We start from the raw sequence: 13,305 nt of genomic DNA, 5'->3' as shown, positions 1-13,305 counted from the left end.
ACTTCCTTTTGTTTGTTTTAAACCTGCTGCCTATTAATTTCATTTAGTGACCCCTAGTTCTTGTGTTATGAGAAGGAATAAACAACACTTCCTTATTCACTTTCTCCACACAAGTCATGATTTTATAGACCTCTATCATATCCCCCTTAGTTGTCTCTTTTCCAAGCTGAAAAGTCCCAGTTTTATTAATCTCTCCTCACATGGCAGCTGTTCCATACCCTTAATCATTTTTGTTGCCTTTTCTGAACCTTTTCCAATTCCTATCTATCTTTTTTGAGATGAGGTGACCACATCTGCACACAGTATTCAAGAGGTGGATGTACCATGGATTTATATAGAGGCAATATGATATTTCCTGTCTTATTATCTATCCCTTTCTTAATGATTCCCAACATTCTGCACCCCAAACCCCTCATCCCCAGCTCCACCCCAGAACCTGCACCCCCGGCCGGAGCCCTCACCCCGTGTCCCAATTCCCTGCCCCTGCCTGGAGTCCCCTCCCACACTCCAAATCTCTCGGTCCCAGCCTGGAACACTCTCCTACACTCCAAACCCCTCATCCCCAGCCCCACCCCAGAGCCCACACCTCCATCTGGAGCCCTCTGGGGATGACAACGTGCCCCAGTGGTGAGGACAGAGGCTAGCGTCCTGCCAGCCTTTGGAGCAGTGGTGGGCAGATGTGAGCTGTCGTGCCTGGGTCTGCATGGGGCATGGTGTGCTGGGCCACATCTCAGTAAAGGTAAGGGAAGATCCTGTAGGGAACTCGCCGGCAGTACTCCTGCCAGGCAAGCCCGTATTTCCGCAGGCACTGGTGCTCATCCCGAGCCTCCCGGTGAATCAGCAGCACAGTGAAGTAGAAGACGTAGAAGTAGGGCAGGACGTGCGTCAGGCCTGAAGGGGTGGGAGAGACATGGGGCATGAGGAGAGGAGGCCATGGGCCCTTCCTCTAGGACCTTCTAGTGCAATGGTTCTCAGCCCAGGGGCTGCTTGTGTCCTAATCAGCACATAGCTGTGGCCCATGTGACATCCTCAGGGCCTTACAGGCAGTATATATATTGCGTAGATGCAGCCCACATAAAACACAGAGAGCTGCATATGTGGCCCACAATGGTAAACAGGTTGAGAACCATTGTTCTAGTGGATAGCCTGAGTGCTGAGCAAACTTGTCTAGGGCCTAGATTCCTCCCCACTCCCACATTAATGATACACTGATGCCATCCTTTGAAGGTGCGACCAGTGCCTTCCACTTGGGACTTCAGGCCAACCAGACTAGGTGCCTTCTACGTGACCTCTGGCTGGAGTAGGGGGCAGCATATTGGTGCCATCTGCTTGGGCCATGACTGGGATGTTGGGCCAGAGCGGGCACCCTCTGTGTAGCTTGTGAAAGACACAATGGGTGCCCAAGGCAGACACCACTGCCCTGAGGGCTAGAGAGATGCTGCCCTGCCTCCACTGCAGAGGGGCAGTAGGGATATGCCCTAAAAGCACAGGTCCCAGTGGGACACCAATGCTGGGGGCAGGAGAAGGAGACCACCCCCCCCCCCCAACACCTCCTTGCTAGCCTTCACAGGCTCCTCCAGGCAAGATTTAGACTCACCACAGGGCAGCGACCAGGCCAGAGCCATGATGAGATCCCCCAGATAGTTGGGGTGGCGCACAAACCCCCACCACCCAGACACCAGGAGACGCCGGCCCGTGGCTGTGGGGATGGTTTTGAGACCTGGGAGGAGGAGAAGAGCATTACCCACATGGCATCCATTCCTCCTCCTCCCTCCCATTAGCATCCCCTTCTTCTCCCCCCACTCCAGACTCCTTCACTCCAAGTCCCCCATCTAACTCCCATCCAAGAGGTGGCTGCAGCTCACCAGTTACTCTGGGGTCATTGGGGTTCCTGCGGAAAGTGTTCTTCTGGGAATTGGCGCTGCGGAAGATGCAGTAGCCCAGACCTGCCAAGAAGAGAACCAGAGTGAGGATAGGCTGTGGGAGCTCTAGGCATGGGGATACTGGCACTTCTGCCATGGATTGGTATGGAAACAGATCGCTCTGGAGAGGACAAAGGGATGAACGACAATGGTGGTGGATGCTGGCTCAGGGTGGCATTGAGCAGGGCTTTCAATCCTCACGCTTCAGGGTGTGGCTTGGGGCTGGCAGGAAGGGATTTCACTCCATTGTACAGCAAGGTGAGTTGTAGGGTTGGTGAGGCAGGAAGGGTGTGTGTGGAGCGGGGGGTAAGAGATACTGTGATAGATGGGGTCATGGGGTAAAGTGAGAGGGATACTACACCTATTGGTCTTGACTAGGTGGATCCATTGGTCTGATCTGGGGGGGGGGGGGAAGAAGAGGAGAGATATGGGACTGAATGAGCCTATTGGTCTGGTTTGTGGGAGGGAATCACCTGAGCCTCACCATTGAGCAAGAGGATCCCGACAGCCATGGGCAGGCTCAGCTTCTGGGGGTGGTTGACCAGGAAGTAGGCCTGCAGGCTGTAGGTGAAGGGCACCCAGGCCAGGTCCCCAAAGGCCAACATGAAGCCAAACCCATCGTGTACGATGTCCATGGTGGTGAGGATGGCCTCCTGCAGGACACAGAGGAGCCACATCCAGCATAGATAAAAATCAATGCTAAACAAAATTTAAATATTTAAAAAACCCTAAATCTATTTAAAATTAAATATGAAATAAACAACCTATGCTAAAGCCTAACCATGCTGTAATCTATTAAACCATTTAAATACAAAACCCCCCAATATTAAGCAGGACATGTTTGCTGCCAAGTTTAAAGAAAGTGAACACACAGAATTGCTTGACATCACTGGCTAGGCACCTGGAACCAGAGTTTGTTGAAGCACTAAACCACCTTTCAACTGTTGGCAGTAGTCTCTTCTGCAGGTGCAGAGAGAATATTTAATTTCATTTCCTTTTATTCAACTAAATCAGTTCAGTGACTAGTTCATTTGAAGTTAAGAAATCAACTGGGAGTTGAACAGGCAGGAAAGCTTGTTTTTCTCTTCCAATCTATGAAGAAAAACTATGTGTGAGAGGATGAGATCTACTAGTTCTAAAATCTTGAATGACATGGTGACCAGAAACAATCAGTTAAATTCACAGACTACAGATACTACAGTGAAACCCCACTATACCGCGATGTTTGGGGTCCAAAAAGTTACATCGTGCTAAATGCGGGGTCGCAGTATAGCGGGGTTTCAAGCCCATCAGTGGTCCCCAAGGCGGTGCATTGATGTGCGCCGCCTAGTGCCCAGCAGGGGAGAGAAGCCGCGGCACCGCGCCTGCCAGGGACAGAGAGCTCCAGGGCTGCGGGCGCCGGTGCTCACTGTCCCCGGCAGGCGCAGGGCCGCAGCTTCTCTCCCCTGCCTGGCACTAGGCGGGGGCACATCAATGTCTCGGCAGGCGTCATGGCGTTGGGGACCACTGGTACATACTGTATTACTGTATGTCTTAAACGGGGGCCAAATTGTGATCGCGTTATATGCAATTTCGCATTATGGCGGGGCGCCTTATTGCGGGGTTTGACTGTACTTCCTTCGTTTAATACAATCAGTTTTAAATAGAACACATTTATTGATAAATGTTTTAAAAGTATATTAGCACACAAAGTAGTTTTATTTTATTCAAAACCCTAACATGCTGTTTCTGGGAATTTTTTATTGAATTTTAATTTCCATCCAAATAGAGCTGGACACAAATTGCAAGTAAAACATCAATCATCATATTGTAAATAAATACAACCTTCACCATTTTCTAACATAATAAAAAGTAAAAATTAAGAATCAGAATACATGTAAAGTAAGCTATATAATTGCTCAAATAAATGTGTAGAGATGTATTGTGTTCTCCTGGTTAGCAAAAAGAAGTACCGAATTTAGTACAGTATAATGTCAGGGTATGTTTGGTTGCAAACTGACATGTTTTAATAGTTACCCACCAGTGAAAAAAAAAAAAATCAACCTTTTGTTAGGAAAATAACTATGAAGTACAAATGCAAAACTTGACTACAATCAATTATTTAAATTAAATCAATCCACCCTGGCCACATCTGTGCTTAAAATCACCAATCCCCACTCCCTTCTCAGAGCTGGGTCCTCAATCCCAGCCCCCCTGTTTGAACCACTGGACTCCACCCTCCTCCCAGACATGGGAAGGGAACCCAGGAGGCCTCCCCTAAGGTTCCCTTTGTAGCCCCTAGGCCATTGCAGATCCCAAGCCCAGGCTAAGCCAGGGATGTGGGAGTGACTCACCTCATTCCAAAGTGCATCCACCACATACAGCAGCTGGAAGGCATTGACCAGGAGCATAGCCAGCGAGGGGCTGCCTCGCAGCTCAGTCTCTTTCATCAGCATGGCCATGTTCACCAGTGCCTGGCAGGAGGGGAGCAATCAGGCGGAGTTTAGAGAAGACCTGCCTCCCTCCCTACTCCTTCCCTTGCCCCCAACACCCTGTCTGCCCAGAGAAAAACACCTGATTGCTGAGCGGACCAGGAGTGCCATTTCAGATTTTGGTAGGGGAGGGGGCAAATTTAACTATGATTCCAGAGGCTACTTGAGCACCTATAAACTCTTGGTTTTCTTGCAGATGATATCTTATATATAGTGCTCCTATCAGATAATAATTTCTAATTCGTATATAAAAAAAAAATTAAATAAATATTAGACTCACTCAGCTCTAATACTAACATGTTCTGACATCTTGTGTCAAGTCACTGAAGGGACACTGGTTAGGTTTAAAATTTTAATGTATATTCTTAATTTGTTACTAACTCTTGAATAGAACAATTGAAACAATTGTAGAAAAATCTAGATTACTTTCTATCACTTTTTTGCAGTTCATCACGCTTGGAATAGATCATTTAACTTTTGGAAACATCCTGTTAGGGCAAGGCCCCATGAGTTTATACTGCACCTGCCTGGGGCTCTAGGGGTGTTACCCCACTACAAATCATAGACTAAAAAATTACTTTAAACAGTAGTGAAACTGACACTTTCAAGTCACTTTCATAGTATTGCCAACCCCAAATGTTCAAAAATCAAGAATCAGGCTCACCAAAAATCATGAGATTGGCTTTAAAATAATGATATTGTGTAAAAATCATAGATTTGGTGGGGTTTTTTATTTATATTCTGCTTTTTGAGCCTTTAAGGTGCACTGGGGGTCACATTTTGAAGCTTTCTCCACAGCCACAAGAACTAAACTTCATTTTTCTTTAAGAAGGAAGGCTGAAATCATCACATATCACTTGACTCCAGGAACTGGGGCTTTAAGGAAAACAATAATTATCATGAGACTCATGACAAAATAATGAGAGTTGGCAACACTGCTTTCACTTCTGTTTAAAGGCCAGTTACTTTCCAGAAGGGTCTTAAACATAACACTACAGCGATTGAGTTGCAGTTTTCACAGGAGACTATTTTAAAATCAAACACCAAGAAAATTCCACGTTTTGAAGTTGGGGAAAAAATTGAGACTTCTGAGGTATATCAGGGTGACTGCAGGCAGGAAAGGAAAATAAACAGGCACAGAAGCTCTGGGCAACTCTTCCTCTTGAAAGAAAGTTGGAGGGTCAAATCTTCTAGTCCTTAAACAAGTAAAACTTCTATTGCCATCAGCACCTCCACTCATAGATATAAAACACAGTGAACATGTGAGGTCAATAACTATGCATACTTAAATATCTGAGCCATCTTATCCAGAGTTACACATCTTATATGCATTGACTCAGGGACTGCATTTTCTGGCATATTCTGAATAGTGCTGAGCACACAGATAGTGCCCAACAAATAACACAAATCATGACAATAATCGTCAACTTTATGGACTCTGTTCTTTGTTCTTTGTTCTGGAATTGGCCTGAATACGGCTGAAACCCTACAAATTTGATGTATAAATCACATCTGATACTCATACAACACTTTCTCATTCCTTCCTTTTTTCAAACTCCCAACAAAAAATGACAAAAAATGGTTTTCAGTTAAAATAAATGGGCATGTCTTCACTAGTAACGTTAAAGAGCTGGCCACGGCAGTGCTTTAATATGGCTGTGTAGTCGCGGCACCAGCGCTGGGAGAGAGCTCTCCCAGCACTATAAAAAACCCCACCTCCACGAGGGGTGTAGCGCCTCCCAGCGCTGGTGCACTGTCTACACTAACACTTTACAGCGCTGAAACTTGCAGCGCTCAGGGGGGTGTTTTTTCACACCCCTAAGTGAGAAAGTTGCAGCTCTGTAAGGTGCCAGTGTAGACAAGCCCTAAAATTGCATAGCAGGCATTGCTGTACAACTCAGCCTGGGGCAGAACCTGCCACCCATTGACAGTTAAGTGCTCTCCTCATCTGACTCTCATTCTCTTTCTTCCTTCATCCTTCCTGACCTCTGCTGCTTTTCATACTGTCAACCATGACATCCTTCCCAATCACCTGGAACTAGGGGGACCAGACAGCAAATGTGAAAAATCAGGACGGGGTGGGGGGTAATAGGAGCCTATATAAGAAAAAGACCGAAAAATCAGGACTGTCCCTGTAAAATTGGGACATCTGGTCACCCTACCTGGGACCAATTGCTGGAATCTCAGAGAGCTGGCCTTCCTGGTTTTGCTCCTGTCCATCAGAGGCCTCTTTTTTTGCAGCATGCAGCAGAGAGAAAGGCTGGTCCAGTGGATAGGGAGCTAGATCTGAGAGACCTGGGTTCTACCCTTCCTCTCCCCCCCCCCCCCAATGACTTCCTGTATGACCTCAGGTCAGTGCCTTAGGGACAGAGTTTCAAAGGCTTTTAGGCACCCAAAGATGCAGCTAGGCACCTAGTGGGGTTTACAAAGCACCTAACCTTCTAGGCGCTTTTGAAAATCCCACTAGGTGCCTAAATACCTTTGAAAATCTGGCTGTTAGTCTCTCGGTGCCCCATCTGTACAATGGGGATAACAGTACTGCTCGACTTCTCCGAGGGGCTGTGATGTGAGGTGCTCAGATACTACGGTGATGGGACCACATAAGTACCACAGGTAGAGTGGGAACTTCTTTATACCACTGCTATCCCTTCCCTGGGTTTTGGCCCCTTCTTTTCACTTATGCCCCTCACATCTTCCTCTTTTCTGACTGTAACCTTGGCTCAGAGGGCTTGGTTGTATTTCTTCTGAGTCCCCTGCGTTCCCTCTTCAACCCCCGCCCACCATCACCACCTGCATCCATATACCTGGGAATCCTGGACGCCCCATCATCTCAGGCATTGGCACCCTGACAGCAGGATTTTCTGGCTATGTGGACTCTCTCCTCAAGCCCGACACTACCAGCACTTCCCCATCACTATAGTATCTTCCAGACATCACCGACTTCCTGAGGAAACTACAATCCATTGGTGATCTTCCAGAAAACACCACCCTAGCCACTATAGATGTAGAAGCTCTCTACGCCAACATTCCATACAAAGATGGCCTACAAGCCGTCAGGAACAGTATCCCCGATAATGTCACGGCAAACCTGGTGGCTGAACTTTGTCACTTTCTTTGTCTCGCCCACAACTATTTCAGATTTGGGGACGATTTATACCTTCAAGTCAGCGGCACTGCTATGGGTACCCGCATGGCCCCACATTTTTATGGCTGACTTAGAACAACGCTTCCTCATCTCTTGTTCCCTAGCACCCCTACTTTACTTGTACTACATTGATGACATCATCTGGACCCATGGGAAAGAGGCCCTTGAGGAAATCTATCTGAATTTCAACAATTTCCACCCCACCATCAACCTCAGCCTGGACCAATTCACACAAAAGAGATCCACTTCCTGGACACTACAGCACAAATAAGCGATGGTCACAAACACCACCCTATACTGGAAACCTGCTGACCACTATACTTACCTATATGCCTCCAGCTTTCATCCAGACCACATCACATGATCTATTGTCTACAACCAAGCCCTAAGATACAACCGCATTTGCTCCAACCCCTCAGACAGAGACAAACACCTACAGGATCTCTATCAGGCGTTCTTAAAACTACAATACCCACCTGGGGAAGTGAAGAAACAGATTGATAGAGCCAGAAGAGTATCCAGAAGTCACTTACTACAGGACAGGCCCAACAAAGAAAGTAACAGAACGCCACTAGCCATCACCTTCAGCCCCCAACTAAAACCTCTCCAGCGCCTCATCAAGGATCTACAACCTATCTTGAAGGACAGTCCCTCACTCTCACCGACCTTGAGAGACAGGCCAGTCCTTGCTTACAGACAGCCCTCCCAACCTGAAGCAAATACTAACCAGCAACTACACACCACACAACCAACCCCTGCAACAAATCCCGTTGCCAACTCTGTCCGCATATCTATTCAAGGGACACCATCACAGGACCCAACCACATCAGCCACACCAGCAAGGGCTCGTTCACCTGCACATCTACCAATGTGATATGCGCCATCATGTGCCAGCAATGCCCCTCTACCATGTACATTGGCCAAACCGGACAGTCTACACAAAAGAATAAATGGACACAAATCAGACATCAGACATATTCTTATCGACAAACTAGGCAAATACAATTTAGATGGGGCTACTATAAGGTGGGTGCATAACTGGCTGGATAACCGTACTCAGAGAGTTGTTATTAATGGTTCCCAATCCTGCTGGAAAGGCATAACGAGTGGGGTTCCGCAGGGGTCTGTTTTGGGACCGGCTCTGTTCAATATCTTCATTAACGACTTAGATATTGGCATAGAAAGTACACTTATTAAGTTTGTGGATGATACCAAACTGGGAGGGATTGCAACTGCTTTGGAGGACAGGGTCATAATTCAAAATGATCTGGACAAATTGGAGAAATGGTCTGAGTTAAACAGGATGAAGTTTAACAAAGACAAATGCAAAGTGCTCCACTTAGGAAGAAAAAAATCAGTTTCACACATACAGAATGGGAAGAGACTGTCTAGGAAGGAGTACGGCAGAAAGGGATCTAGGGGTTATAGTGGACCACAAGCTAAATAGGAGTCAACAGTGTGATGCTGTTGCAAAAAAAGCAAACATGATTCTGGGATGTATTAACAGGTGTGTTGTGAGCAAGACACGAGAAGTCATTCTTCCGCTCTACTCTGCTCTGGTTAGGCCTCAGCTGGAGTATTGTGTCCAGTTCTGGGCACCGCATTTCAAGAAAGATGTGGAGAAATTGGAAAGGGTCCAGAGAAGAGCAACAAGAATGATTAAAGGTCTTGACCTATGAAGGAAGGCTGAAAGAATTGGGTTTGTTTAGTTTGGAAAAGAGAAGACTGAGAGGGGACAGGATAGCAGTTTTCAGGTATCTAAAAGGGTGTCATAAGGAGGAGGGAGAAAACTTGTTCACCTTAGCCTCTAAGGATAGAACAAGAAGCAATGGGCTTAAACTGCAGCAAGGGAGGTCTAGGTTGGACATTAGGAAAAAGTTCCTAACTGTCAGGGTGGTTAAACACTGGAATAAATTGCCTAGGGAGGTTGTGGAATCTCCATCTCTGGAGATATTTAAGAGTAGGTTAGATAAATGTCTATCAGGGATGGTCTAGACAGTATTTGGTCCTGCCATGCGGGCAGGGGACTGGACTCGATGACCTCTCGAGGTCCCTTCCAGTCCTAGAATCTATGAATCAAGAATTGTAACATTCAAAAACCAGTAGGAGAGCACTTCAATCTCCCTGGACACTTAATAACAGGCTTAAAAGTGGCCATTCTTCAGCAACAAACATTCAAAACCAGACTTCAGCGAGAAACTGCAGAACTGGAATTAATTTGCGAACTGGACACCATCAAATTAGGCCCAAATAAAGACTGGATACTCACACCTTCTTGTCAATTGTTGGGAATGGGCCACATCCACCCTAATTGAATTGGCTTCATTAGCACTGACCCCCCACTTGGTAAGGCAACTCCCATCTTTTCATGTGCTGTATATTTATACCTGCTTACTGTATTTTCCACTCTATGCATCTGATGAAGTGGGTTATATCCCATGAAAGTTTATGCCCAAATAAATTGTCTAAGGTGCCACAAGGACTCCTCCTTGTTTTTACTGATACAGACTAACAGGGCTACCCCTCTGAAACCTGTTTTACAGGCTCATCTAAGGACTTCCAGAGCCTTAATTTAATTACCATCCTTTTCTTATCTTAATCACCCAAGCCTCTTTTTGGAAAGAAAACACTGACTCCTTGCCTTGGGGACACAAGCTGGGAGAAGCACCTCTTTGCAGAACTCACATTCCACACTAATGCTGTGCAGTTAAGAGTTCCAGCTGGGAGCACACCTCCTGTATGAAACTCGGGGTGGGGGTGGAGTGGGAGGGGGGCGTGGCAGCCCCTCCTCCCCCCTACCTAATTGGCACCCTTGAGTGAGACCTCCCCAATATCTCACTGACATACTGGGGCAGACCAGCCTGGTATCTTCCCCTCCCCGCCAAGGCCAGCTCTGACTTTTTTGCTGCCCCAAGCAGGGCGGCCGGACCCAGACGCAAAGGAAAAAAAAAAAAAAAAAAAAAAGGGCAGCCGTGCCGCCCTAAGATTGGACGGAATGCTGCCCCTTAGAATCTGCCACCCCAAGCACGAGCTTGCTTGGCTGGTGCCTGGAACCGGCCCTGCTCCCCGCTGCCCCGGATTTGACCAAGGGCATATCTAGCCCCCGCGTAAGACCATCCTGCCTGGTTTACCTCTACCCCTGCATCAGACTAATGGGGCCACCTATGCCTGGCATCCCACACTCTCTGCTGCCCCAGATCAGACCAATGGGCCTATCTAGTCTGGTATTCTTCACCCCTCCCACCATGCTTGGTCTGACTAATGGGTCCATCTAGGCTGGGATTTCTGGCTATGGATAGTATCTGCTACACATGGCCATCTGGAGGGAGGGAAATTCCCCCTTGCAACTCTTCCCCCGGGACTACTGTTCCCCTGCAGCAGGTTCTCTTATCCTTTGCCTTCGCAAGGTCATTATAGCCATGGGCCCAAGGGACTTTCTGCAGCAGGGAGTACCCTAAAACCCCACCCACTTACCCAGCCGAGGAGGCCTGGCCGCAGCTCACAGAAATACTTCAGGTCGAAGGAGCCGATGCGTGGGTTCAGCTCATGGCCCATGAAGAAGTCATAGATAGGATTCCCTGTGTGACCAATAGCAAGTCAGGCACCTCAAGGGGGAATAGCTACTCCCCCTTCCTCTCCCTGCCACCTTGGACCAGACCAATAGGCCTGTCCAGCCCAGCATCCCCCCTGCTGCCTCAGATCAGACCAATGGGTCCATCTAGTCTGGTATGCTCCTCTCTCTGTTACCCCGGATCAGTCCAAGGGGCCCATCCCACTGGCCTGGTATCCCCACCCCTGCTGTGCTAAATCTGGATATGTCTGGTTTCCAATGGGTGCTATTGCTGGATGCTTCATTGGAAGGTTAAACTCTCTGCAACAAGGCTGGTTCCTTTCTGACCCTCATCAACTGATCAGATACCTCCCTAGAGTCCTGGCAGTTTTTACCCTGACTGGCATCACTGGCTGCTCTCCCCCTGCACTCCTGTGACACACCAGGTATGACCTGTGTGTCTAAGAGAGTGTCTACGTGTTAGTGCATGCACAAGTGTCCCTGTGTGTGTGGTGCACAAGTGTCAGTGTGCAAGTGTCTGTGTGTGTTCAAACATACATATGTGCACACGTCTGTGTGTCTGCGTGCACAAGATCATTCCTGTGTCCGTGTGCCCCATGTGTATAGAAGGGCTCACCTGAGTTCCCGCCTGGAGCCAGTGTTGTCTCTGGGGCAAAGAGGGACTTGAAGTAGAGGAGGAAGCTGAGGCCGAAGGCCAGCAGCAAGGCCGAGAAAGCCAACTGCAGGAAGTGGTCATAGATGTAGCTGAGGCGCAACCCGGCTGCCAATCCAGCCCCCACCACCAGGGCTGTGACCCCCATTGCATGGAAAGCTGCAGTGCGGGAGGAGGGAAGACAGGACACATGCTGCTTAGATACAGCAATACTTTGCGGCTTTTTAGCTGAGGATCCCTGAGTCACAGCGCACTGTTATTCTGGGAAACAGAGGCATGGAGAGGGGAAGGGACTTGCCCAAGGTAACACAGGGAATCTGTGGCAGAGCTGGGGATAGAACCCAGGAGTCCTGACTCCTAGCCACTTGCTCAGTCCCAATAGACAGCACTCTTCCCCCCCCCCCCCCATTACTTGTTACCATGAGGAAATTCAGTAAGTGATGTGATTGGCTGCAAATTCTGGGGTGGGTCATAGTCGATCTCCCCTCCCTAACAAAATCCAACACCCACCATTAATGCGATACTGGAGCCGGCTCTTGTCTCGAAGGACGATCCCTTCTGTGACCTGGGGGAAAGCCACGCAACCAGTTAACACTGATCTCTCTGGTCTTGACTCCAACTCCTCTCATCGGCACCCTCCCTGGAGCCTCGGTTCACAACTGTGTAGATGAACTGAGTTTGGACAGGTCTCTGCCTACATGGTGTAGCCAGCTAGCCATGATCTGGCTCAGCCGTGGCCCAGGCAATTCACATGTGCCCTTGATCCCCCATGGGTAGCCAAACAGCTACCATTAGGCAGATGGCACCCAGCAGGGAAGGGGACGTCCTGCCCTCCCCTCTGCCCAATGAGGCTGACCCCGCATTACCTTTCCCATAGGCAGCATGTAGAGGGCAGCCTGGAGTCCCACCCAAGCCAGGAGCAGCAGGAAGGTGTGGGGGCTCCAGAGGGTGCTCAGGGGTGGCAGCGGGGGTGGGAAGTTCAGCACGCTGGCTTGCTCAGTGCGACATGTCAGCAGAAGATAGAAGACAGTAGTTGGCATGAGAAAGAGGAGGATCATGGCTCCTGTAGAGGGAGGAAGGAGAGGTTAGAGGGACAAGATCCCCAGGGTGATCAGAACTGTGGGTGAGTGACAGGCAGCAGCGTCCCTGAGAGATAAGATCCCACAGAGAGTCAATGGCAGAGCTGGGAACCCAAAAGTGCTGACTCCCAGACCCACCCTGCTCTAACCATGTAGCTGCATGCACAGCTCCAGTTTGCACTGCCTTTCAGGGTATGTGAGCCACTGCCTTCCAAACCCCCTCACCCTTGTCTTACCCAGGGGCCCTCCAAACTCCAGTTCTTTGGTGCGTGGGATCTTATACCGATCCATCATCCTCGTGCTCCAACCTTCTCTGCCGAGACACAAAGCTCTTCCCACAGGAAGCCTCTCTAACCACAGTCACTTCCTCCTTCAGGAGAGGCTCTTGTGGATCCCGGACCTATGGGACAGAACATGGGTCATTAGTGCCTGCCACTCTCAGCTGACAGTGGTTGCGGTGGAAGG

General features: G+C 48.7%; 1 protein-coding gene across 1 annotated transcript; it reads right to left on the bottom strand.

Moving 5' to 3' along the window:
• Nucleotides 1-730: 730 nt before the first annotated feature.
• TM7SF2 (transmembrane 7 superfamily member 2) lies at nucleotides 731-13,134 on the bottom strand. Its single transcript, XM_065408291.1, has 10 exons — nucleotides 13,077-13,134; nucleotides 12,628-12,824; nucleotides 12,272-12,326; nucleotides 11,726-11,920; nucleotides 11,013-11,116; nucleotides 4,256-4,375; nucleotides 2,407-2,575; nucleotides 1,866-1,946; nucleotides 1,598-1,720; nucleotides 731-891 (listed from the first exon to the last, which is right to left on the bottom strand). The coding sequence occupies exons 1-10, from the start codon at nucleotides 13,132-13,134 to the stop codon at nucleotides 731-733; spliced, it is 1,263 nt and encodes a 420-aa protein (XP_065264363.1).
• Between the last annotated feature and the right edge of the window lie 171 nt (nucleotides 13,135-13,305).

The sequence above is a fragment of the Emys orbicularis genome, chromosome 7, assembly GCF_028017835.1.
Source record: "Emys orbicularis isolate rEmyOrb1 chromosome 7, rEmyOrb1.hap1, whole genome shotgun sequence".
NCBI lineage: Eukaryota > Metazoa > Chordata > Testudines > Emydidae > Emys > Emys orbicularis.
The sequence above is the reverse complement of the archived record's forward strand: the minus strand, read 5'-3'. Positions and strand labels throughout refer to the sequence as shown.

What these genes read in the sequence shown, in the direction of transcription:
- TM7SF2 (XM_065408291.1), bottom strand. Translation starts at nt 13,134, where the DNA reads ATGATGGATCGGTATAAGATCCCACGCACCAAAGAACTGGAGTTTGGA. An exon ending in GGCCAGGCCTCCTCGGCTGG is followed by an intron (nt 4,376 to 11,012) that starts GTAAGTGGGTGG and finishes CCCTCCTGCCAG; the next exon opens with GCACTGGTGAACATGGCCAT. An exon ending in CAATGACCCCAGAGTAACTG is followed by an intron (nt 1,721 to 1,865) that starts GTGAGCTGCAGC and finishes TCCTCCTCCCAG; the next exon opens with GTCTCAAAACCATCCCCACA.